General features: G+C 44.8%; 1 protein-coding gene across 6 annotated transcripts in view; it reads left to right on the top strand.

The window, feature by feature from the left end:
* The window catches only part of LOC101334791 (tyrosine-protein kinase JAK2), a 376,440-nt gene that overhangs the window by 73,703 nt on the left and 280,632 nt on the right, over nt 1-22,105 (top strand). For 5 of the 6 annotated variants that reach the window (XR_012332509.1, XM_073806150.1, XM_073806147.1 and 2 more), the window contains one exon: nt 1,633-1,736. Coding sequence is in view for 5 of the 6 variants with exons in the window: in XM_073806150.1 (XP_073662251.1) it covers nt 1,633-1,736 (104 nt within the window). In the remaining variant the exon portion in view is untranslated. Of the gene's footprint in view, nt 1-1,632; nt 1,737-11,819; nt 12,136-22,105 lie in introns of those variants that run through there. The other variant, XM_019934788.3, reaches the window with a different exon arrangement.

Below are 22,105 nucleotides of genomic sequence, written 5' to 3'. Positions count from 1 at the left end.
CAGTGATTGAGAGTCTGCCTGCCGATGCAGGGGACACGGGTTCGTGCCCCGGTCCGGGAGGATCCCACATGCCGCGGAGCGGCTGGGCCCGTGAGCCATGGCCGCTGAGCCTGCGCGTCCGGAGCCTGTGCTCCGCAACAGGAGAGGCCACAACAGTGAGAGGCCCGCGTACTGCAAAAAAAAAAAAAAAAAAAAAAAAATCGAGAATAGCAGAATAGCAACATAGTGCTAGGAAGCTGAGACTGAAGAGAACAGTTTAATTTTAGGCAGTCTTATGAAAAGGAGCAAGTTCTGTAAAACAAATAGTTTTGTTAAATCTTATATTAATATATTTTGTTATATATTCTTTTATTCTCCATGGGTCAGGTTTTCCGTTTAGATGGAAATATATGTGCTGGAACTCCGCTCGTCCTAAAATTTGCTAAATGAGATAACTGTTGTCCTTTATTAACTCAGGTAGATGAGGAAGAGCAGTAGGTTTCATAAAGGCTGGCAGTAGAATCCACTTCTGATTTTCCTACTCCATTGTCCTCAATGAAGTCTGACAGCAGAGAATGAGTGTCTGTACCTGAGAATCAATTTATTCCCTACCCTACGTGCATTAAAAAAGGAGAGAGGTGTACCCACGTAAGCAGCAGCGGGTGACCACTTATCCCATTCCAAGTCTGGGAGAGTGTAGCCTTGAACAGTGATGTGCCATGGTTAGAAACTGGATTTCTTGTTGTGAAATATGCAAAGTATGTAGACATTCAAGGTCATCCTGCTTTCAGTACGTACAGTGTAAATTTAAGTTGTTGTAAATAAAGTTATCCCAGAGAGGATGATCTGAAATAAAGACATTCTTCAAGGCACAAATGGAAGCAGCAGTAATGCCTGCATCAAGCAGAAGCAAAATGGCTGAAGTGGTTGAAAAATTCGAGAATGGAAGAAGAAAGGCAACCAAAGCAGTTGTACTTCACGAGAAAGTTTTTGAAGAGAATTTTGTCCTGCTTATTGATTTGGAAGAACAGGGAAAATGGGGGAACATAATGCATAAATAATAAGAATGGAGGGATCTGGTCTGAACAGTTCTCCAGTTCTAAGGCACACAGGAAGGGTTAAAGAGGGGAATCTAAAGTGACATGGCAGGCAGTTTCTGAATGTCATCGAATGTGTTGTAGGTAAGACCCTTGAAAGGGAAAGGTCCTCTCATGTCAGATTAGCTGTGGTGTTCTATGACAGATTAAATAAGTAGAAATGTCACTCACTTAACCCTTGGTAATTATGCATTGCCTGTAAATGATTATGCTTTTTTGCTTTTATGTCCTGCTATGGCTTTAATTACAAAGGCAAAGTTTCATTTTTCACTAGATATACCTCGGTAAACTTAAATGTCTATTCATTCTGATAGTCTCAGCTCTTACAATTGTTTTGATTAACTGTTAGTTTAACCCCCTACAGTTACTTGATATGAGGATAACTCTTTAAAAGACACTTATTCCGTTTTATTATTGCTTGAATTTTGCCGTCTGCTCTTCTGTGGTTCTGATACTCTGGGCATCTGTGTCTGTTTTTTTTTTTCCCTCTGTTTTGTTGGTTTCCCATTATCTGGTTTGGTACAATGATTAATCCTTAAAGTGTTTGTGTTTACAGGGTGGATGTGTGGACTCGACCAACCAAAGCCTGGCTCTGTTACTCATGACCCTTGGACAGCAGGATGTTTCCAAAGTCCTTCTCGGACCACTCTCTCCCTACACGTGAGTTGTTTTCTTTCAGCCCCCTTATGCTCTCCAGTTTAATCCTCCAGTCGAACAAAATGATGAGCACTATCCTGTTCCCACCTGATTATGCTGATCCTTAAATGCGCTGGAGGTTGTCGCTTTCATCTGGCATTTAACAAGGATTTTGCTTTCCTTTCTTTCCTGCAGTTTCTTCCTTCCCAATTGTCATTTCTGTGTCATTAAAACTGCGTGATCTATACTAGACAGTTCTGTCTGTGCTTTAGATATTGTTTCCATTTTGGAGGTAAACTCCTGCTTCTGTTATAGCTTGGGTTTTATTGTTAGTTTTTAAAAATCCCTCTTTTTCGTAGCTTTAGCAAAAAGGACTGCCTTTTTGTCCAAGAGGCAAAGTCCATAGTAACACCACTGGACTAGGAGGGAAATGCAGAGGTGAGTTTGAGGCCATGAGATGTTATCAGAGGTTGACTGTTGGAGTATTAAAGCAGGCATTCTCCAAAAAAGAGCAGGTCCTCAGAAGACTTGACTTCTAAACAGCACAGTGAAAGAAGCACTCCTGTTGATAGTCAGTGAGGTTGCTGTGAAACAGCCTGTTTGAGCACTGACATCTCTGTACATGTGTCTATATACTTGAAGATCATTCTGTGGCCACCTGTGGGTGGGAAGCTGGCGGAGGGAATGGGCCTTGGGTTCGAGGACATATTCAGGTAGATATGAGACTGAACTGTCCTTTTTCGGTTATCATGGTACCGATGCTGTATATCTGAAAGGTACAGTACTGTGATAACTGAAGAATGGTGGTGCCATCACATTGAGAAAGGGGCGGGCACTGTAGAGGGGGCAGTGTACCATTGGACCCGGGAGCTGGGAGTGTAGAGACCAGGAGATCCTTTTGGAGGCTTTTTTTTTTTTTTTTTTCTGTAAGTTGGTGGTGGAAGGCTTTTTGGAACAAGGAAATGGAAGAGAATACGTTGTTAGCATTGCGGGAAGACTGAAAGCAGGAAACTGGTGAGGACCACACTATCTCCCTATAACTTGTGTAAAGTATTTCACAGGACAGGAAACCTGAAATTGAGTAATCCTAAGTGGCATGCTGACATCAGGAATCAACATTGCCCAGAGAGACTTTGTAGTTAAGACACTTGGAGAGGAGGTGAGGGCTGGGTGCACGGCACCTTAAGTGTAGAGATTGGCTTCCCAGCGAGTTTGCTGCAAGTGGCTGACAGCCGTGTGGCTGCCACAGTGCCCTTCACCCTCTTAGCTGGTCTCATGGCTGCTGCTTTCCCAGCCTTGGCTTCAGGGCAGCAGAAGGCCTGGCTGCTCGGGCAGCATGAGGCGGTGTCTAGAAATGTGTGTGGTCGTGGGGCATGGGGTTTGGCAGAACATTATGTGAAAAATGGAATGTATATTTTTCCTTGACACTTTTTTTTTTTTTTTTTTTTTTTTGCTTTTAGAGATTTTTTTTCAGTTTGGCTACAGGGCCTTGTATAATCTTTTTAAGTCAGCAAACTCTGTGGAGACCATCAAGATGTGACTGGACATTTTTAAAAGTTCCTGTGTCCTTGACACACCCCCTCACCAAACATTAATTGCAGTGTCTTGTCTTCCAGAAACCTTGCCTAAAATTACACATCTCCTGGGAAAACAAAGTGGTCTGCTCTGAATGGAGCTTTACAGGAGTGGGACAAATTACAAAATTTTGTGTTTTGAGCCCTGGGGCTGGGACTTGCAGGACAGTCTTCCTCTGGATTACCTGCCCCCCCAGGGCTTCCTGCAAGAGGGGCGGCCAGGGGCTTGGAAAGGGCAGCCTCCCTTCTTTCAGTGAGCTAGCGCAAGGGAGGAGGAGGGAGTTTCTTTTTGAAAGCTGTATCTATTTGGGACCCTTCTTGCCTTTAATCATTGTGGAAAGCTCTAGAAGCCCAAAGAGATGAAGGGCAAAGGCGGGAAGAAATAGGCGTGCTCCAGGACAGGCAAAATTATCATCCTGCGTTTGCATACAGTTAAGGGTAAAAAGGACAGAATCCACCGTCAGGATGATCATGGTGAGGGAACAGCTTATCCTAGTTGGATTCAAGAGCTTTGGAGACCATAATATCACACGTATTTTTATGTGCAATTAAAATCATAAAAATCTGCTTTCTGTAACCTCAGATTTCTAAAGAAAACCAGAAGCAAGACCCTCCTTGGTTTAAAGAAATGTATTTTTTCTGGCAGTTTGCATGTTTTGATTTGTATAAATAGCTTTTTAAATGTCTATTTACAGAGCACTGGGATTAAGCAGGATAGTGTTTTCTAGCAGTGTTGCTTTCAAACCCTTTCTGGAAAATAAGGGTCTTTCTGTTTTTCCCCTTTCCTCCTCTCTGTTTTACTGCAGGACGTGGCTGGTAATGGTTTTCTGTGTTACTTGAGAAAGTAAGTCTATATGTGTGAAATTCTTTGGGAAGGCCAGAGAGGTTTTTTTTCAGTAGAATAAAATAGTATTGGATAACATGCTGGTATGTGGAGAATCTGTTTCTTTTCAATTTGCGGAGTTTTAGGTGGTTTACAGGTAGTGATGGTGGTTCTCCTTGCCCCTGAAAAAGCTTAATTTTACAGTTTAAGGATGATGTATACTTTATTTGAAAGTAGGAGTATATATCAACGAGTGTCTTAATTAGCACTTTCAGAAATTGTTTATGATCAGAGACTGCGGTGACCGGAACTTTCTGCGTTCTGCCAGTGCACAGGTATTGGAGTCCAGCCTATCTGGATTTCAGTTCTGGCTCTACCTTGCAGCACTGGGAGACCATGGACAAGGTCTTTGGCATCTCCGAGCCTCAGTTTCATCCACAGAGAAAGTGAATGGTCCTGAAGTCATGGGCTTGTGAAGGTGGAGCGAGGCTTAAATGCAGTCGGGCACTTAGCTCTCCCAGCAGCGCGGTGTGCCTGGCAGAGCTCCATCAGTGCTGGGCGCACACGGACATCCAGTCTCCTGTGAAGTTCACTTTGAACACCAGGAGGCCTGGTAAACTTGCTTTGGGTAACCTCAGGCCTGAAGTCGGCTGTAAACCGTCTGCTCATCTATCTAAATCTGTATCCACTAATTTTTATTTTTCTTAAAGATTTTTTAAATTTTTATTTATTTGTTTATTTATTGTTTTTTAAAATTTTTGGCTGTGTTGGGTCTTCGTAGCTGCACGTGGGCTTTCTCTAGCTGCAGCTAGCGGGGGCTAGTCTTTGTCGCAGCGCGTGGGCTTCTCATTGCGGTGGCTTCTCTTGTTGTGGAGCACAGGCTCTAGGCCCACAGACTTCAGTAGTTGTGGCTCGCGGGCTCTAGAGTGCAGGCTCAGTAGTTGTGGCGCACGGGCTTAGTTGCCCCACGGCATGTGGGATCTTCCCGGACCAGGGCTTGAACCCGTGTCCCCTGCATTGGCAGGCAGATTCTTAATCACTGCGCCACCGGGGAAGTCCCTGTATCCACTAATTTTTAAATTTATGACTAACTTCCTGCAGTTACATTACTAAACAAACTACACACATCTTATTTACTGTTCCTGAGAATTCTGTAAGTGGATGTTTATTTAACAACACTTAACAGTGTTCGCTGTGGGCCAGATGTTGTTTTACGTACTTTACAAACGCGAACTCTTTCAGGTTTCATGATAACCCCACAAGGGTGGTAAAGTTGTGAAGGCAGGTACACTCCATTTTACTGGTCAGCGGATTGAGACACAGAGTGGTCAAGTCGTGTGCCCAGGGTCACACAGTCAGCACCTGGGGTTCGGACTCTGACGTCTCATCCAGAGTGCACGCTTCCCTGACCCACTGTGCTGTTTAGTAAAAGCTGGGATTTCACACATGTTATTGGACTCCAGGCACCTCCCTGCCTGAGCCCAGGGTGCCCTGCTGTATCTTTTCAGAATCCTCGTTTCAAATTGTCATAAAATGATCTCCTTCTGTCTTTCATTGGAAGTCTAAAATAAACTACGTCACTTTGTTTTATTCTAGTTTTAATAAATGACCTCTTTTCACTTTTGTGACGTGCTGGGGAGCGAGAGCCCAGGGTCCTTGTCAAACGCGGACTGATCGGGGTAGTTGGCTCACCCAGTGTGTAGCACAGTGATGTGAAGATCAATGAGATGCTGCTCTTTGGGTTCAGTTGCCCAACTCCTCTCTGGGAGCAAGCACAGCACACGCCACCTTACATCTGGGAAATGGTTTAAATGCTGCAAAGCCCAGTCTCCTTTATTATGCTCTTTGAGCCGCAGGACATATTTGGCATATGGTAAAACAAGTGATATCCTTACTTTTCAGATGACAGAGAAGTCAGTCACCTGCTCATAGTGAGTTCTTGGCTGAACTTGGCCTGGTATCCATGTCTCCTGAGAGTGCAGCCAGCCTGGCTCTCTGTTTCCTGCTGCCTTTATAACAGAGTTTAATAACTTCATTCCTGGAGCAGAGATCAGCTGGTCTTTGGGAAAACAGCTCTTCGGCAGAAAAAGTACCACCGATATATTTAAAAGATGCCGTGTCGTGACTACAGGGAGCCCTGTTGAGCGCATTCTCTTCCCACCCCCAGATCTTCCATCCCCTCAATTTGCAGAGCAACTCCTTAGATCTGAGAAGTAGGTGACCCCAGTGTCCAGGTGGCTTGGTGGAGCAGGAGGCGGGGCCCGCTCTCATGGTTTGTTGTTGTAGAGCCACCAGAGAGAGCGCGTCGTGATCCCCGTCACCACCACGCTCTAGCAGGCTTCAGAGGGGGACCTGGTATGAGGGGCTGTATTTTAAGGGGCAGGGCCGGGCAACCTGGCAAGTTCCAGGCAGTTGGGATCCAACGGGCAGATGACTGTGAGCCCAGTGGCCTTCACCTGTTGACCAACAATGGTGGTGGGAACAACCCACTCTTGGAAAATACACAGGAAGAATTACCTCTGTGCTCCAGGATTCTCTGAAACCTGCTTGTCAGATGGACTGGAGGTGTTCAGGAAAAGTAGGTTGTTGGTGGTTTTTTGTTTTTTCATTTTTTAAAAGATATAAATCACTTTGTTCTGGGGGAAGAAAGCTCACTAAGGATACTTCTCTTAAGTCAGGAGTCCCAGTTGCCTAAAAGGGTTAGTCTGAGAATCTTCCAGTCACACTGTTGCGGGGCTTATCTGTAGAGGAGCAGAGCTGCCCTCGGTGTCCCGGGGGTGCCTCTTCTGCCTGGCTCTGTGGCTGGGGAGCTGTGTCTAGAAAGTGTGGGTCTACTGTATGGTGTTCGGAAGAGAAAGAAAGGGCAGCGGTGCCGCGTGGGGCTGTGGAAAAGGACACGGACCGGCCCTGGACCTGACTTTGTTCAACTGCATATAGATGTGGGTGAGTTTATTCTGTTTGGTTTTCATTTTCTTAAGGATACTGTTAGTATTTCATATCGCCTGAGGTTATTTCTCAGCTTCTGAGCATGGTTGCTTTACGCTATCCCAGCCACAGGAGACTTAGGGAGAATGGGGCTGGCGGTGGCGGGCATCATGAAATGTACCTTAACTCAGTCCTTACACAGTCTTCCTCAGACAGGCTGAAGAGTTGGCAGAACATTATGTAAAAAGTGGAACTGACTTTGCTTTTTCTAACGATTCCAAAGGCTACAAATACCCCAAAGCTGCAACTATGCAGACCTGCACACTCAAGCCTGTGTTTCTCCCCTCCTTCTCCAAGAGATCAGAGGCAGCCTGCGGCCTCTTAGGAATTCTGCCAGCTGGGGAAGGTGTCTGCTTTTTCCAGCACAGTTGAACGATTCAGGGTGAAGTATGAAGTAGGCTGGGGAGGCTCTGGAAGCAGAGCGTGCCTCGGGCCTGTATTAGAACCGAAGTAGCAGCGAGAGAGAACAGGCTGTTTCCTCCTTAGAATGCAGACAAGTGGGTGAGATGGCTGGCTTTTTCTGCGTTGCTGCCAGCCGGAAGCTATGCCCACAGATGTGGACTGTTTATCTATGGTTTTTTTTGATGTGTTTGTTTTCTTTCTTTCCTAGGGCAGGGTTAGGGAGGTTGTGAGGCTGGGACAGAGCAAAAACCTGAGAATTTCAATTGGTTAGTAAAATGAGAAAGCCAGCAGGGGAAGAATTGACTTCCCTTAATTGCTAAGAATGTTGAAGTCATTTCTCAGAAGTATCCCTGGGGCTTCCCTGGTGGCGCAGTGGTTGAGAGTCCGCCTGCCGATGCAGGGGACACGGGTTCGTGCCCCGGTCTGGGAAGATCCCACATGCTGTGGAGCGGCTAGGCCCGTGAGCCATGGCTGCTGAGGCTGCGCGTCTGGAGCCTGTGCTCCGCAACGGGAGAGTCCACAGCAGTGAGAGGCCCGCGTACCGCAAAAAAAAAAAAAAAAAAAAAAAGTATCCCTAAACCCTAACCTCCACATTCTGTTGGGTGCCCCATTCCTGAGTGCCTTATATATAGTGCCTAGCAGGTGTAATGGGTTAAGGTCATTGCCCTGGAGGTGCTTATATAATTTACCAAGAGCAGGGCCAGGGCAATTGTGAGACACTTACACATGAGCATTTCATTAGACTCCATAAGCAGAGCCAAGAATGCTATGGAAACCCAGAGGGGTTACTGGCTAGAGAAGGCTTCGTAGAATAGGTGGCAAATGGGACGTTATTTTAAAGATGGAGATGAAGTAGCACAATCCAAGGTGGAAGAGAGAGCAAAGAAGTGAGGAATTTTTCTGTGAGCATGCAGTCATCACCGGGACTCCTACTGTCCAGGCTAGTTACTGTTCCATCTCTTAGCCCATCTCGGGCAGACAGGATGCGGAATTGTTCAGACTTTCTTTTCCCCTTTTTGCTTTTTCCTCCTTTGACTAGATTAACTAGGATAAAGGGACAGGAGAGGTGGAAGATGCGTTGCAGTAGGCTTTATACTTAGTTTGGTATATACTGTGTGAGGACGGGAGCCATGTATCAGTTCTTTTTTTTTTTAACTTCACAAATAAAATAGTTATTTTAAACAACTTTATTGAGATATAATTCACATACCACACAGTTTACCTATTTAAAGTGTACAATTCAGTGGGTTTTTAGTATATTCACAAAGTTGTGTAAATGTAACTACAGTCTAATTTTAGAACATTTCCACCACCCCGGAAGGAAACCCTTTTGCCCATTCACAGGTGTTCCTGATTCCTCCCACTGCCCCCAGCCCTAGGCAACCCCTAATCTGCTTTCTGTCGCTGTAATAGATTTGCCTGTTCTGTCCAATTCATATAGACTCAAACAATATGTGGTTCTTTGTGACTGGCTCGTTTCACTTAGCAGAATGTTTTCAGGGTCCATCCATATTGTAGCGTGTATTAGTACTTCATTCCTTTTTATGGCTGAATAATATTCCACTGTACAGATAAACCATCTTTTGTTTATCCATTCATCAATTGATGGCCATTTGAGTTGTTTGTACTTTTTGACTGTTATGAATAATGCTCTTATGAACATTTATGTACAAGTTTTTGTGTGGATGTATGTTTTCATTTTTCTTGTGTATATACCTTAGGGTGGAATTGCTGGATCATGTGGTAACTAACTCCTTGTGTAACATTTTGAGGAATTGCCAGACTGTTTTCCACAGTGGTGGTACCATTTTACATTTCTACCAGCAGTGTTTGAGGGTTCCAATTTCTCCTCACCCACACTTTTGTTATTATCTTTTTTTTTTGATCATAGCCTTTCTGTTGGTTTTGATTTGTGTTTCCCTAGTAACTAATGATGTTGAGTATCTTTTCATGTGGTTATTGCTATGTGCATATCTTCTTTAGAGAAATGTCTATTCAGATCCTTTGCTCATTTTAAAATTAGGTTATTTGGTTTTTTATTATCGAGTTGTATGCGTTCTTTATATGTTCCAGATACCAGACCCTTATCAGATAAATGATTTGCAAATATTTTCTACCATTCTGGGGGTTGTCTTTCCACTTTCTTGATAGTGTCCAGAAAAGATGTTAATTTTGATGAAGTTCAGTTAATCCATTTTTTCTTTTATCACTCTGCTTTTGATGCTGTATCTAAGAAATCATTGCTTAACCCAAGATCATGAAGATTTAGTCCTGTGTTTTCTTCTTTGAGTTTCATAGCTTTAGCTCTTCCATGTAGGTCTTTGATCCGTTTTGAGTTAATTTTTGTGTGTGATGTGAGTAAAGGGTCCAGCTTCATTCTTTTGCGTGTGAAGCACCATTTGTTGAGATTATTCTTTCCTCTTTGAATTATCTTGGCACCTTTTTGAAAATGAGTTGACCACAAGTGTGTGGGCTTATTTCTTTACTCTCAATTCTGTTCCATTGATCTGCATGTCAGGATCAGTATTTTGAAAGTTCCTCGGGTGATTCCATGTACATTCTGTGTGAGAACTGTTTGTATGGTTTCATTGGGAGGCAGCACAGCACAGGTTGCTGAACTACTTCATTAAAGACGTGCAGATCTCCTTAGGTAGGTTTATTCCTAGATATTTTATTCTTTTTGTTGCAATGGTAAATGGGAGTGTTTTCTTGAGTTCACTTTCAGATTTTTCATCATTAGTGTATAGGAATGCCAGAGATTACTGTGCATTAATTTTGTATCCTGCTACTTTACCAAATTCATTGATTAGCTCTAGTAGTTTTCTGGTAGCATCTTTAGGATTCTCTATGTATAGTATCATGTCATCTGCAGACAGTGAGTTTTACTTCTTCTTTTCCGATTTGGATTCCTTTTATTTCCTTTTCTTCTCTGATTGCTGTGACAAAGCGAGAGAGAGGCATGGACATATATACACTACCAAACGTAAGATAGATGGCTAGTGGGAAGCAGCCGCATAGCACAGGGAGATCAGCTCGGTGCTTTGTGACCGCCTGGAGGGGTGGGATAGGGAGGGTGGGAGGGAGGGAGACGCAGGAGGGAAGAGACATGGGAACATATGTATATGTATAACTGATTCACTTTGTTATAAAGCAGAAACTAACACACCATTGTAAAGCAATTATACCCCAATAAAGATGTTAAAAAAAAAAAAAGATATGCAGATCATCTGTTCTTAACTAAACCGGTCTTTCGCAAACTGGGCTGGTACGAATCACCAGGGAGGATTCTGGCCCCTGTGCCCTGCGGAGACACGGCTTGGTAAGGGGTGAGGAGGGGACATGTGGCCTGTGATTCTGGGCTCTTCCACATGGACACTTCCTCTCCACCAGTTGCCAATTGATTGAAACCTTCAGGAATGTGCTTGTTAAATGAACTCTCCAGGTGAGTCGTATGGTCAGTCTCGCTGGGTTGATGCCGAATCTGCTAGGCCAGACCAGTACCATGGTCCTTCCACGGAATTGCTGTTCCCAAGGTACTCTTGGGGTGAAGCCATCGCTCTGTCTTAAGGAGGATGACAAGAAAGAGCCCCTTGAACCTCCTCTGCATGTTTACTGTGAGCACTTCCCTGGCCACCTTATTTAGTATTGCCTTCAGCCATATACACACAAATATTTTATACCTACGTTTCCTTCTCATCTGCCTTGTTTACTTTATTTAAATTTCTGACTATGGAGGAAGTATATATATATTTCAAGGATATAGATTGAAAGCTTCATGAGAGAAGGGATTTTTGGTTGACTGCAATATCTCCAGCATGAAGAACAGTGCCTGGCACGTAGTAGGCACTCAATAAATATTTGTTGAATGAATGAAAGGGCTGTCGAGATTGAACAATGGAGAGAGAGACTTCTCTCTTTCAGCATCAGCAGCAGTCACCCTGCTTGGTTTTAATCTCATGATACTGTGACTCATTAAAGCACGTGTTTCTCTCTCTGCATGAGCCTCATGAAGATTAATGCCATATTCATGTCCACTCTAATGCATGTGTAGGACTAACCTCTAACCTTTTCCTTTCTTTTTTTAAATTTAATTTGTCTTACGTTGTGTGCATCTCTGCAAGCTGTTTAAAATCATCTTTGGAATCTGGCAGGCTGTAAATAAATGCTGTTTAATCAGCATTGATAGAAGTTCTTAATTTCAGTGATTCCTCCTGATCTGGGAAATTAAAAGCTTCAGCTCTAGGCTGGAGAAGAATTTTTTAAAAGCCGAATTCCTCTTTCATTTCTCCCTCCCTTTTTTAAATTTTTATTTTTATTTTTTAGGATAGAATTTTTGCGGCATTTGAAGAGCTTTTTCCAGATTATGTTTAAAATTGAAACCAAGCCATGTGGTGAAGAACTCAAGGGAGGGGATAAAGTGCTGATGACTTGTGTTGGCATTGGCTTCTCCAACCTCAGCAAGACCCTCAAGTGACACTGTCACAAGATGAAAGGCCCCAAGGCCTCTGGACACAGCAGAAGCTGCCAAGGAACCAAAGGGACCAAGTTCATCCAGGACAGGATGGCCTCTTGTATTAAGGACTTAAAAAATTTTCCATTTAAAAATCATCAGCATATCCGAATAAAAGATGTTTCTCTATCTTGTGGTTTCCAGCCATTTCTCCAGGGCAGACATTCCTCAGGAGGCCTATTCTTGATGGGAACTCCCTTGGCTTACCTGGATGAAGAGTGTGCCTTCAGGATACAGTTGTGCTGCTAGAACAACATCACAGCTGCATTTCAGCAATGCTTCCTCAGCCCACATCCTCAGGCTTCTGCCATATGGCTATTTTTCCAGACCTGTGGAGTTACTGTTGGTTCTGCAAGGACTGACCTCTCTGAACCTTGGTTTCTGTGTAGGGATTAAATGAGATAATATGGGTGGAAGCCCTTTATGAGTGGTGCAGTGTGATGCAAGTGTCAGAAATTGGTGTAGTAGACTATTTTATCCCTTGTCTTCTGAGTGGACTGCTATCTTGGAGACATACTGCTCCCTATCTGGTTCATTGTATATGGATTTTGGGGAGGATGAGTGACTAGGGAGAGCAGGGATCTAACGGAAGTTATTGGATGTTTTCTACATCTCAAGTGTGCTATGTGTTTTCTCATTTTATTCCCACAATAGCCCAGTGATGTAGATTTTATTATCTCCACAAGAAAAATTTAAAAAGGGTATTTTGTTCTTTTGAAATTGATAATGTAAAGATAGTAGATCTCCTGATTTAAAAGATCTAAGTGTAATAGTGTCAGAGTCTAGAATTTCACCCTACTTGCAAGCTAATAAGTTAGATGATTACTGTTTCATGGATGCTAGCAGAAGAAATGGATATCTCAGGTCAGAGACAAAGAACTTTATTACTCAGAGCACAGCAAGCAGCATGAGCTTCATGTTTGTATTGGTTTCTTTCTCCCCAAGTCCCACACTGGTGATGTGTAGGGGCCGCAGGTAGATGCCATGCATGCCGGGGGTTTGCATCAGAGCCAAGGAACATGCACACTTGGGCAGTCCATCTCTTACAGCAAGCCTGCTCTTTGTTCCAGATGGGGACATTACTTCACCTCTCAAGATTGCTTGCTATGAACACATGACGAGAAAGTGTTGTGGTAAAGGCCTCCCCAGCAAGAATGTGCAGGACCTGTGGTAGTTTCGTCTGCAACTAATAGAGGCTACATGTGGTGTGTGTAAGGGGTCAGAATTGGTAGAAGGAGAAATATCTGATTCTTTCTATTAGGATTCCAAATGGTGTTTTCCACCTAGGGTGGGCTTTTTTTTTTTTTTTTTTTTTTGCGGTACGCGGGCCTCTCACTGCTGTGGCCTCTCCCGTTGCAGAGCACAGGCTCCGGACATGCAGGCTCAGTGGCCATGGCTCACGGGCCTAGCCGCTCCGCGGCATGTGGGATCCTCCCGGACCGGGGCACAGAACCCGTGTCCCCTGCATCGGCAGGCGGACTCTCAACCACTGCGTCATCAGGGAAGCCCAGGGTGGGCTTTTGAAGTAAGGAAAGGTCTTTACCTCCCCAGTTCTCTTGCTCCCCTTTTCTTTTTCAGTAAAAGGGGTCCAGAAGGAGTCTGTGCTCTCGTGTCTGGGGGTGTGGGAGGATGCGGAGGTGAAGGGCTAACACTGAGGGAGGTCAGGCCATTTTGAACTGTGGCTCTCTACTTACTGAGAGCTCTACGTAGTGTGTTAGATTTCTGTTGCTGTGTAACAAATTACCACAGACTTAGCAACTTAAAAGAATACCATTTATCATCTCACAGTTCTGTAGGTCAGAGGTCTTGGTAGGCTTGCTTGGGTTCTCTGGCTAGGGCCTCAGAAGGCTGATGTCAGGGTGTTAGCCAGACTGGGCTCTGGGCAAGAATATGCTTCCAACCGCATTCGGGTTGTTGGCAGAATTCAGGTGGTGGGACTGGGGTCCCTGCTTCTGGCTGTCAGCTGGGGACAATTCTCAGCTTATAGAGCCTGCCTGCATTCCTTGCAACTTGGTTCCCTCCATCTTTAAGCCAACAACAATGCACTGAATCCTTCTGTGGCATTGAATCCTTCTCATGCTTGAATCTGACTTCTTGTGATACCAGGGTAATCTCCTTATCTTAAGGTCATCTGATTACAGCAGTACCTAGATTAGTGTTTGAATAGCCAGGGCCCAGATTCTTGGACATCTGAGAATTCTGCCTGCCACACATACTGCAGTTTTATTTACTGCTGCTGTCATTTGAATCCAGATCTGCCCATGCTCAGATACAGAACTAAGGGACCACGTGGCTTTGGCTGTGTCCTGCAGGGGCTTCCTGTCCCTCGGGACAAGCTCTGGAAATGGTACTGTTGGTCAGTTTAGGGTGGCATGTAGACTCCAGGCAGATCATTGCAAGCAGTAGAAGGGACGTGTGCCCCTCTCTGCTCTAAACACGGAAGTGTCCCAGCCCTCATCTGGCACAGCTACTTCTGGAGTGGTAGTGGTGACGCTATTGCCAATAGGAGGACAAATTTAATATTTATTTAAACAGCCTACTGCCAGCCCCTTCTCCGGTGCCCAAGAGAAGCAATTGCACTCCTTGGGCAGAAGTTGCTGGTGCATCTTAGTGACATTCCGCTCCTTCATTCTCTGCCTTATTCTTAGCTTAGCTCCTGATTGGTTCAGCTACCCCTGGTGCAGTTTGATGGGAGATTCCAGCATTTTGGACTTGGCTTTCTATCTTGACCTGTCTACTCCTCTCTGCTGACAGAGACAGACCACTCTGAGTTCAGCGAGACTAGTGATTTTTTTTTTTTTTTAAGGCATATACATCTGTGATGTTTTGGGGCTCGTGGCCGAATCACAGCCTTTGCCTTCCTGTCATGTACCAGGCCCTGCTTCTGTCTTTCACCGTCCTTCTGTGTGAACACCAGCCAGCCTCCCTCCATCATGATTATTTACCATCTTCATCAAGACAGTTGATAAGGGTAGGGGGAAGCTGGGGTATTGCAACATGACGTGCTGATGGGGAAAGAGCAGTAGGAGGCACTGCTGATATCCACGTTGCCCTCAGAGGGCAGCTGAACCTCGTGGTTTGTTTGTTTGTCTTAATCTTTTCTGATAAAAAGTGGTGAAGGACATCACTGATTACAGACCCAACCAAAAAGCCCCAAAACTTAGGTTACACCGTGGTGCCTGTCCTCACTGTCATGCTAGGATGAAAGATCGTGAGGTGGCCATTCCGCTAGGTCTGTTGTGTCTGGAGGCTCCTAGGTGAGGCCAGTGCTGGCAGTTAGCTTCGTGGTGACCGAGCGGAAGTGTTGAGGGTGTTAAAAGGCAGGGAAGGAAGTAGCAGATTGGAGTAGAGGAGGCCTGTGGAAGTGGACAAAATTGAAGGTAGATAGAGAAAAGGAAACACCAGGAAACTAAGGGATTGCTTCAGTTTTAACCATGCCCAAGGTCGGGGTGGGATTCACCTGGGTGAGGTGAGGGGACCAAGGCAGGGTGCTGAAGTGGATTTTTCCAGGGTATTGGTCACAGTGGGAGGATTAGAATGTGGCGTTCCACTGACTTTACCTGTTGGTGTTTTGCTGGAGACGTGTGGATGTGCCGGTGGGCAATTTTAGCCAGTCTGTGGTGAATGGGAAAGCAGCACCGCAGCCTGTGTGCCCAGCCTGGACCTCTGTTATTCCTCACCTGACTCCAGAATAGGGGAGAAGTAACTTGCATTTAGTCAGAGTTTCCATGTTTAGACCACCTGGCCGGTTCTTTAGAAGTGACTAACAGTTAATAGGAATGTCAATAGGCAAGCCAGGTCTTTCTGTACTCTAGCTGGCTAGGTCTAAGAAGCCATGTGAGGGACTTCCCTGGTGGTCCAGTGGCTAAGACTCCACACTCGCCATGCAGGGGGCCCGGGTTCGATCCCTGGTCAGGGAACAAGATCCCACATGCCGTAAGTGAAGATCCCGCATGCCGCAAGTGAAGATCCCGCGTGCCGCAACTAAGACCCAGTGCAGCCAAATAAATAAATAAGTAAATAAATAAACACTAAAAAAAAAGAAGAAGCCATTTGAGTGGGACAATTTATCAGTGTTTGGCATCTTGGATGGACCAGGGCAGAGTTTTTTTCACACATGCGCCACTTCCTCTCTTCCTGGTTCTTCTGATACTGGTGGCTCTGGATGTGGATCCTGCTCTGCTGACACCCTTCTGTTGAGTCTGCAGGGGAGGTGATGGTGACCTCACGAGCTAAGTAGCCCAGCTTGCTTTCTGGCCCAGTTCAGCTACTAACCAGCTGTGATGGGATAAGTAATTCACCTCCCCACACTTGGTTTCCTCTGGGAAATCAGGGTGGATGTGTGAGATGGTGCCCCACAAAACAGAAAGATGTGCACCATTGCCTCCTCCTCCCCTATCATTATATGTGTTTACTTGGGGTGGCAGATAGGTTAGTTGGCATGAGTATTTTTATTTTAAACATCAAGATGTTTCTGAGGTCTCAGGACACTCTTTATTTGTGTGTTTCTTCCCTGTTCCCAACCCTCTTAAAGAGCTTTACTTCAAAAATTTCAGATTGATTAATTTGTTAATAATTTCTGCTGTGATTTGGGAAATCATATATTCAAACTGATGAAGGCAGGTGAGTTTCTAGAAATTAGAGACCAACTTAAATGAACAAGCCCAGCAGTGACACGTGTGGCAACTTCACGTGTCTACTCTGTGAATACCCTGTCACCACGGCCGTGAGGGTGCTGGGCCTGCTGCCGGACTCATTGGTGGCTGTTTGGGTAACTGGTCTTGTCTTGGGAGTAGATGCTGCCCCAAAGGAAGGGGAATGGCAGAGGCAGCTTCCTGTTCCTGCTGCATCTGTGGATGGCAGGACACTCCTGAAGACATCTCTTTATAGTCTTCAAGGGAAGATATTGGTGGGGATTGCGTATTTGGAAATGGTGCCTGGCTTGCTGCTTGCAGGGATCCAATTTCAGATCATGACAACTGACCTCAGGTGGTTTTAAATGCTGAGTGTACTTGGCTCCCATACTTCCTGCATTCTCTCTCCGTGCTCTGTTTCCACCTCTCTGCTATTTTACCCGTTAGGCAATTAAAGGCATTGTGCCTAAGATCTGTAAGTTTTGAAGAACCAATGGAAAGGCTTGCAAAAAAAAAAAAAAAAAATACTGGCTCCAAATGATGCAAAAAAAGAGCAAAAATAATTAAATATCCACAAAATGAAACATTTCCAAACTTAAAACGTTGAGAACAATATAGTTGGGAGTTTCTTCACAAGTATTCCCAAGCACATGCAATGACTGCAAGGAATCATTGCTAATCGTATATTAAATGGGTTGCTGGTCAACCGAGCAATTTAAAAGGCAAAATTATAAAGAACCTTTCAGAAATTTGGCACGTGGCTACATTTTAGTACGTGTGGTTTGATGACGCTGTCATAAGAGGCCTAGAAAGTAAAACCACGTAAGCCCTCCCCGCCCCGTGAGCCACCTCTACAATCTTAGTGCCTCAGCAGTTCCTGAGGGACCCGCCCCGACGGGCACCCCCCCCCCCCACTGTACGTTCTCATGCACCCCTGGGTGCCTCCCCTGTCTTCACACTTCACATACTCAGTTGTTGCTTAATTCTCCTCTGTGTTAACCTGTTACGGTGTGGAGCGGATTGATCTTTTAAAGTTTGGTGTGGCTATGATTTTAAAGTTATTTTTGAAAACCTTTATTTAAAAAAAAGATGAATTCAGTCATTTGTGAGGAAAGATTTTGGTTTCTTGAGTTTCATGCGAGCACTGCAGAAGTAACACAGGCTTAGCAGTGAGACCTATGTTTGCATCTTAGCTGAGTTGGTAGACACATGGCATCAGGCCATGTATGTATTAAATGGATTCCTTCTAGCTGTTAACCCCCTGATGAGGATTCAAAGCAGTCTTTTACCTAACAGGTTAATGTCTCCATGAGTCATAGGGTTTACCTTTACATCTGGTACTTGGATGGACTCAGTCAGAAGACCAGAGGCAAGATATGGCACCTGTACATGGGTTGGGGTCAGACTGCCCCATGACAGATGTTGCAGAGTTAAAAAGAGGCCTACAGGCATCTCTGTGAAGTTCTCCGTGTTCCAACAGGACCCATCTAGTCAGGGTGAAGTGAGCAGTCAGGTGGCCTCAGGGCTGTCAGAGCCTAGAGCTTCTGTGTCCGCCAAACCAAACTGAGGAGCTCCAGTGTCATCAGGCCACAGTGTAGCCTATGACTACCATGTAAGCAACTGCACGTCATCAGAATTCAACTGTCTCCCATCTCCCAGTTCTGCTTTCAGTGTCTCCCTTCTCCAGCAGGCATTCTCTTTAATATTCAATTTTCTCAGCAACCCTCGTGGACAGATTCTCTCCACCCAATATTTTTTTTTAAAAAATCCCCCAGAATTGTGTCTCCCTCTGTTGACTCCAGAATGCTTTGATTGACCAGATCTGGGTCCTGTTCCCATCCCTGGAGTGGTAGGGATGTCGGCCTCACGCAAATTGTGTGGATTGAGGGGAGCAGGAAAAGTGATTCCCAAAGGAAAATCTGAATGCTTTTACAAAGAAGAGAATGGACACTGGGAAGGCAGAGATGAAGTTGTCCGCTGTAGACTACATAACCTAATTCGCTGAATACTCTTGAAAGGATATCCTACAAAATCTTCCGGGATTATGGTATAGACTCGGGTGGACAAGGATGAATTCAGTTCAACACATGTTGCCTGACAAAGGCAAGACTGTTGTACCCAGAAGGCCAAAGTTAATATGGACACTGGGCAAAAGTTTATCATTTTAGCCAGTGGGCTAGAAGGGGGAGCATACCCAGGATGATAACACAGAGGGAGGAGAAGTGGCAGTGACCAGTTGGGTGTGGGAGCACCAAGTGGGTTGTGGACCAGGAGGAAAGGTAAGGGCCAGCCTAAAGGAAAGAGGGGTCCCCGTGCAATGTCCATTGATTGTGGTTCTGTCTTTCTCAGCCTCTGGAAAGACAGATTCAGGAGTGGGGAGGAAGATCAGGACTTTTTTTCCATTGCCAGGAATACAAGAATTAAAATGATGACAACGACAATGACGTAAAAAGCTACCCCTGGAAGAGCACTGAAGACATATATAAGGGATGACAGGGATTAGGATGGGGACATGATAGGTATTTCTATTATTTTCAAATAATTTGCACTATTTTGTTTTCATAGTTATATACCTGTTTCTATGTGTGTATATGTTTACTTATATTAAGAATCTCAGGTACAACTCCTGTGATCTTCCATCAGCTCCAAGGCAAATAAAGATCAAGCATCCCCTTTGTCCCATACCTCTGCACCTTCCCTTAAAGAAACACACACACGCACACACACACACACACACAACTTACCTGTGATGTGACTGGGGCCTGTGAAAGGAAGTGCCGCAGATGGAGAGGAATCTCAAGTCCAAGGCCTGCTCGTGATGCTACCTAAGTGGCTTACTTGTACCTTGCCTCGCTTCAGGATTCTGGGTCAGAGCACTATGCTTCACCTCCAAATTAGATCACATTAGGTCTGCTGTAGTGCTTCCCAGAGCATGTTCTGTGGTACACTATCATCATGGGATGCTTTCCCTGAAAAGCACTTAGTAGAGGTGTAGACAGTGCTGCAGTCTCCAGCCCAGGTTTGGAGGTCACAACGTGCACTAACATAGCAGAAGCTCTGAGAAGTCCTGTAGCTGAAATTCTTCTCTTTAGCCTACTGCTTTTCAAACTGAGTTGAGCATAGACCTTTCCATACCCTACCCACCCCCCACACAAGTATTACATGTAGTGCCCTTATTCTGCAGATCATACTTTGGGGGTACTTGCTCTAGTAGGATTTTTTAGGAAAGTATAAACTCTTCCGTTGTTGATGGGAGTATTTGTAAGAAGCCGAGCAGTTGTAGGGAACCTGGTGGCTAACCCTTCCCCCGCCTTACAGCACCAACACGCACACACAGAAGCTCCAAATCGCTGGCTCCACCCAGTCCCATACCATCTTCCCTTCTTGTCTGGGCTTCTGGGAATTACAGTGGTCAGGTATGTGGTTAGGCTGGGATTTTTTTGTGTGTCATGTGATAAATTACAGTGTCTCCAGTTTCTTGAGAGTCACACTGACTGTTCTTTCCTTCTTGGCTCAGAACCTTAACATGTTAGTAGAACCCACTTGAGCTCTCAGCAAGAAGGGGTCAGAAAATGTGTATAGAAGTTCTACTGACTTGGGGGTTCAGGGAGAGGGCCAGAGCCTTGTGGAGGCCTAGCCCAAGTCTTGGTAATAGGGAGAAACCCTTAGGAAGTGAGCACCATGGAGAAAAGGTTGGCCGTACTGTTAGGCCAAGCCTGAGCCCCAAACACCTGGATTTTCAGAACTCTGACCTGGGCACCTCTTGTCAGCAGCTGTCACCAAGATGTGAAGACAGGGCCCTCAAGGCAGTGAACCTGGGAATGGGGAGAGGAATTGGGCTTTTTAAATGGGCATTTTAAAAGATACATTGCACTTAAAACAAACCCCTACCGGCCCTGCTCCTCTGCTGATGGGCTTTCCAGGAAAGAGCCTGAGTGGATACTCTGAATGTCTATAAAATTTAGAACTTAAGTGGGTGCTTTTTAAAGCTGTTGATGCTGTATGTCAAGGAAAAGCTTTTGCAGCTCTTAACAACCTGAGTGGGTACTATTTGCAGTTCTGAGGTTTGTCTTTTGGGAGTTCGGAAGGTGAAATAGCAGCAAAGGTTCGGTCAGAGCCCTGAACGTGACCCAGGTTAGGAAAGAACAAAACTTGAACTCCTGTTCACCCACCTGAGAAGAAGAAGAGTGTAAACGGGAGTTGGAAAACAACCAAACCTCTGATGGAGGGCGTGAGTGGGGAGTACCTTAGTTAACACTAGCAAGAAAACAGCCTTGGTACAACAGGGAGGGCTGCTGGGAGAACAGCAGGGGTCAGTCCCTCAGGGGCTGTCCTACTTGTCTCATCTGTTTGCTCCTGAACTGAGGGGACTGAACACCAAATTACTAATACCACTTGTATATTCTTGTGCGACTCCTTTACCGGATGTTAAGAACTACTGCTATTATGAATAATTTACAAATTCATGTTAAAGCAACACTGAATTCATACTTACTCCATGAAGTGCTTTCTCAATCAACAAATTCTATCTTGTAGAAACAGGTCTGCCTGTGAAAATTTTAGATGTTTAAAAGAGGTCCTCATACTTTCTTGAAAAGTGTGGAATGACTGTTATATTGTGTGTAATTATTTTCTGCCCAGTAGTGGTCTCCTGTTGGTTACCTACTTGGTCATGTGATTGTTCTGGAATGTTCTGGAATGTTTGAACTTCTTGGCACAAACCTTGGCTGTCTGCTTGTGTCTGGGGGAGGGGTAGGTTAGGAGAGAGAGGCAGAGGGAAGACTGGAGGCCAGTTCAGTTGTTGAGCTATTCTCAATAATCATTCAAAGAGATGAAGTTCCATTTGGCATCACAATCTGCTGATAACTAAAATGTTTCCAAGCTCAGCCTCCTTGCTTCGAGATAAAGAAAGTGCTGCTTTCTTCCCTCAGAATGTTTTCTTCCACAAAGTAGCAGCCTTCCAAGGTGGCAAGTGTTCAGATTTCCTTGACTCACAATTGTCGCTCCTTTATGGATTTCAAAACACTTCCACGAACGTTATCTCATTTCATCCTCACAGGCACATATATTTAGGCTTAAAGACGCTATGAGACTTACTAATCAAGTTCACATGGTTAGTGGAGAAACTGGAACACGAACACAAAGCTTTTGGTTCCGTTAGCTCCAAACCATGACATACATGTGTCTCTAGCAGGTCATACCTCTATGCCCTTTGAAATGGGTATTCTTAAATATTTGTCCAGATTTAGAGTTGAAGGGATAACAGAAATAACTCCTGTGAAGAAAGGGTAGAAAAGCAGAATGCTAGAGGTAGCATCCCAGTTTTTTACATCTCAGCAAAACTAAAGCCCTGCTTTATCATCTTTGCAGCTCAAGCATTCCCCTTGGAAGTTATATTAGTCAGGATTTTTTTTTTTTTTTTTTTTTTTAGCATAAGGGACTGAAAACAAATAGGTTTAAGGAAA

The sequence above is a fragment of the Tursiops truncatus genome, chromosome 6 (genome assembly GCF_011762595.2).
Source record: "Tursiops truncatus isolate mTurTru1 chromosome 6, mTurTru1.mat.Y, whole genome shotgun sequence".
NCBI classification, from domain to species: domain Eukaryota; kingdom Metazoa; phylum Chordata; class Mammalia; order Artiodactyla; family Delphinidae; genus Tursiops; species Tursiops truncatus.
The sequence above is the reverse complement of the archived record's forward strand: the minus strand, read 5'-3'. Positions and strand labels throughout refer to the sequence as shown.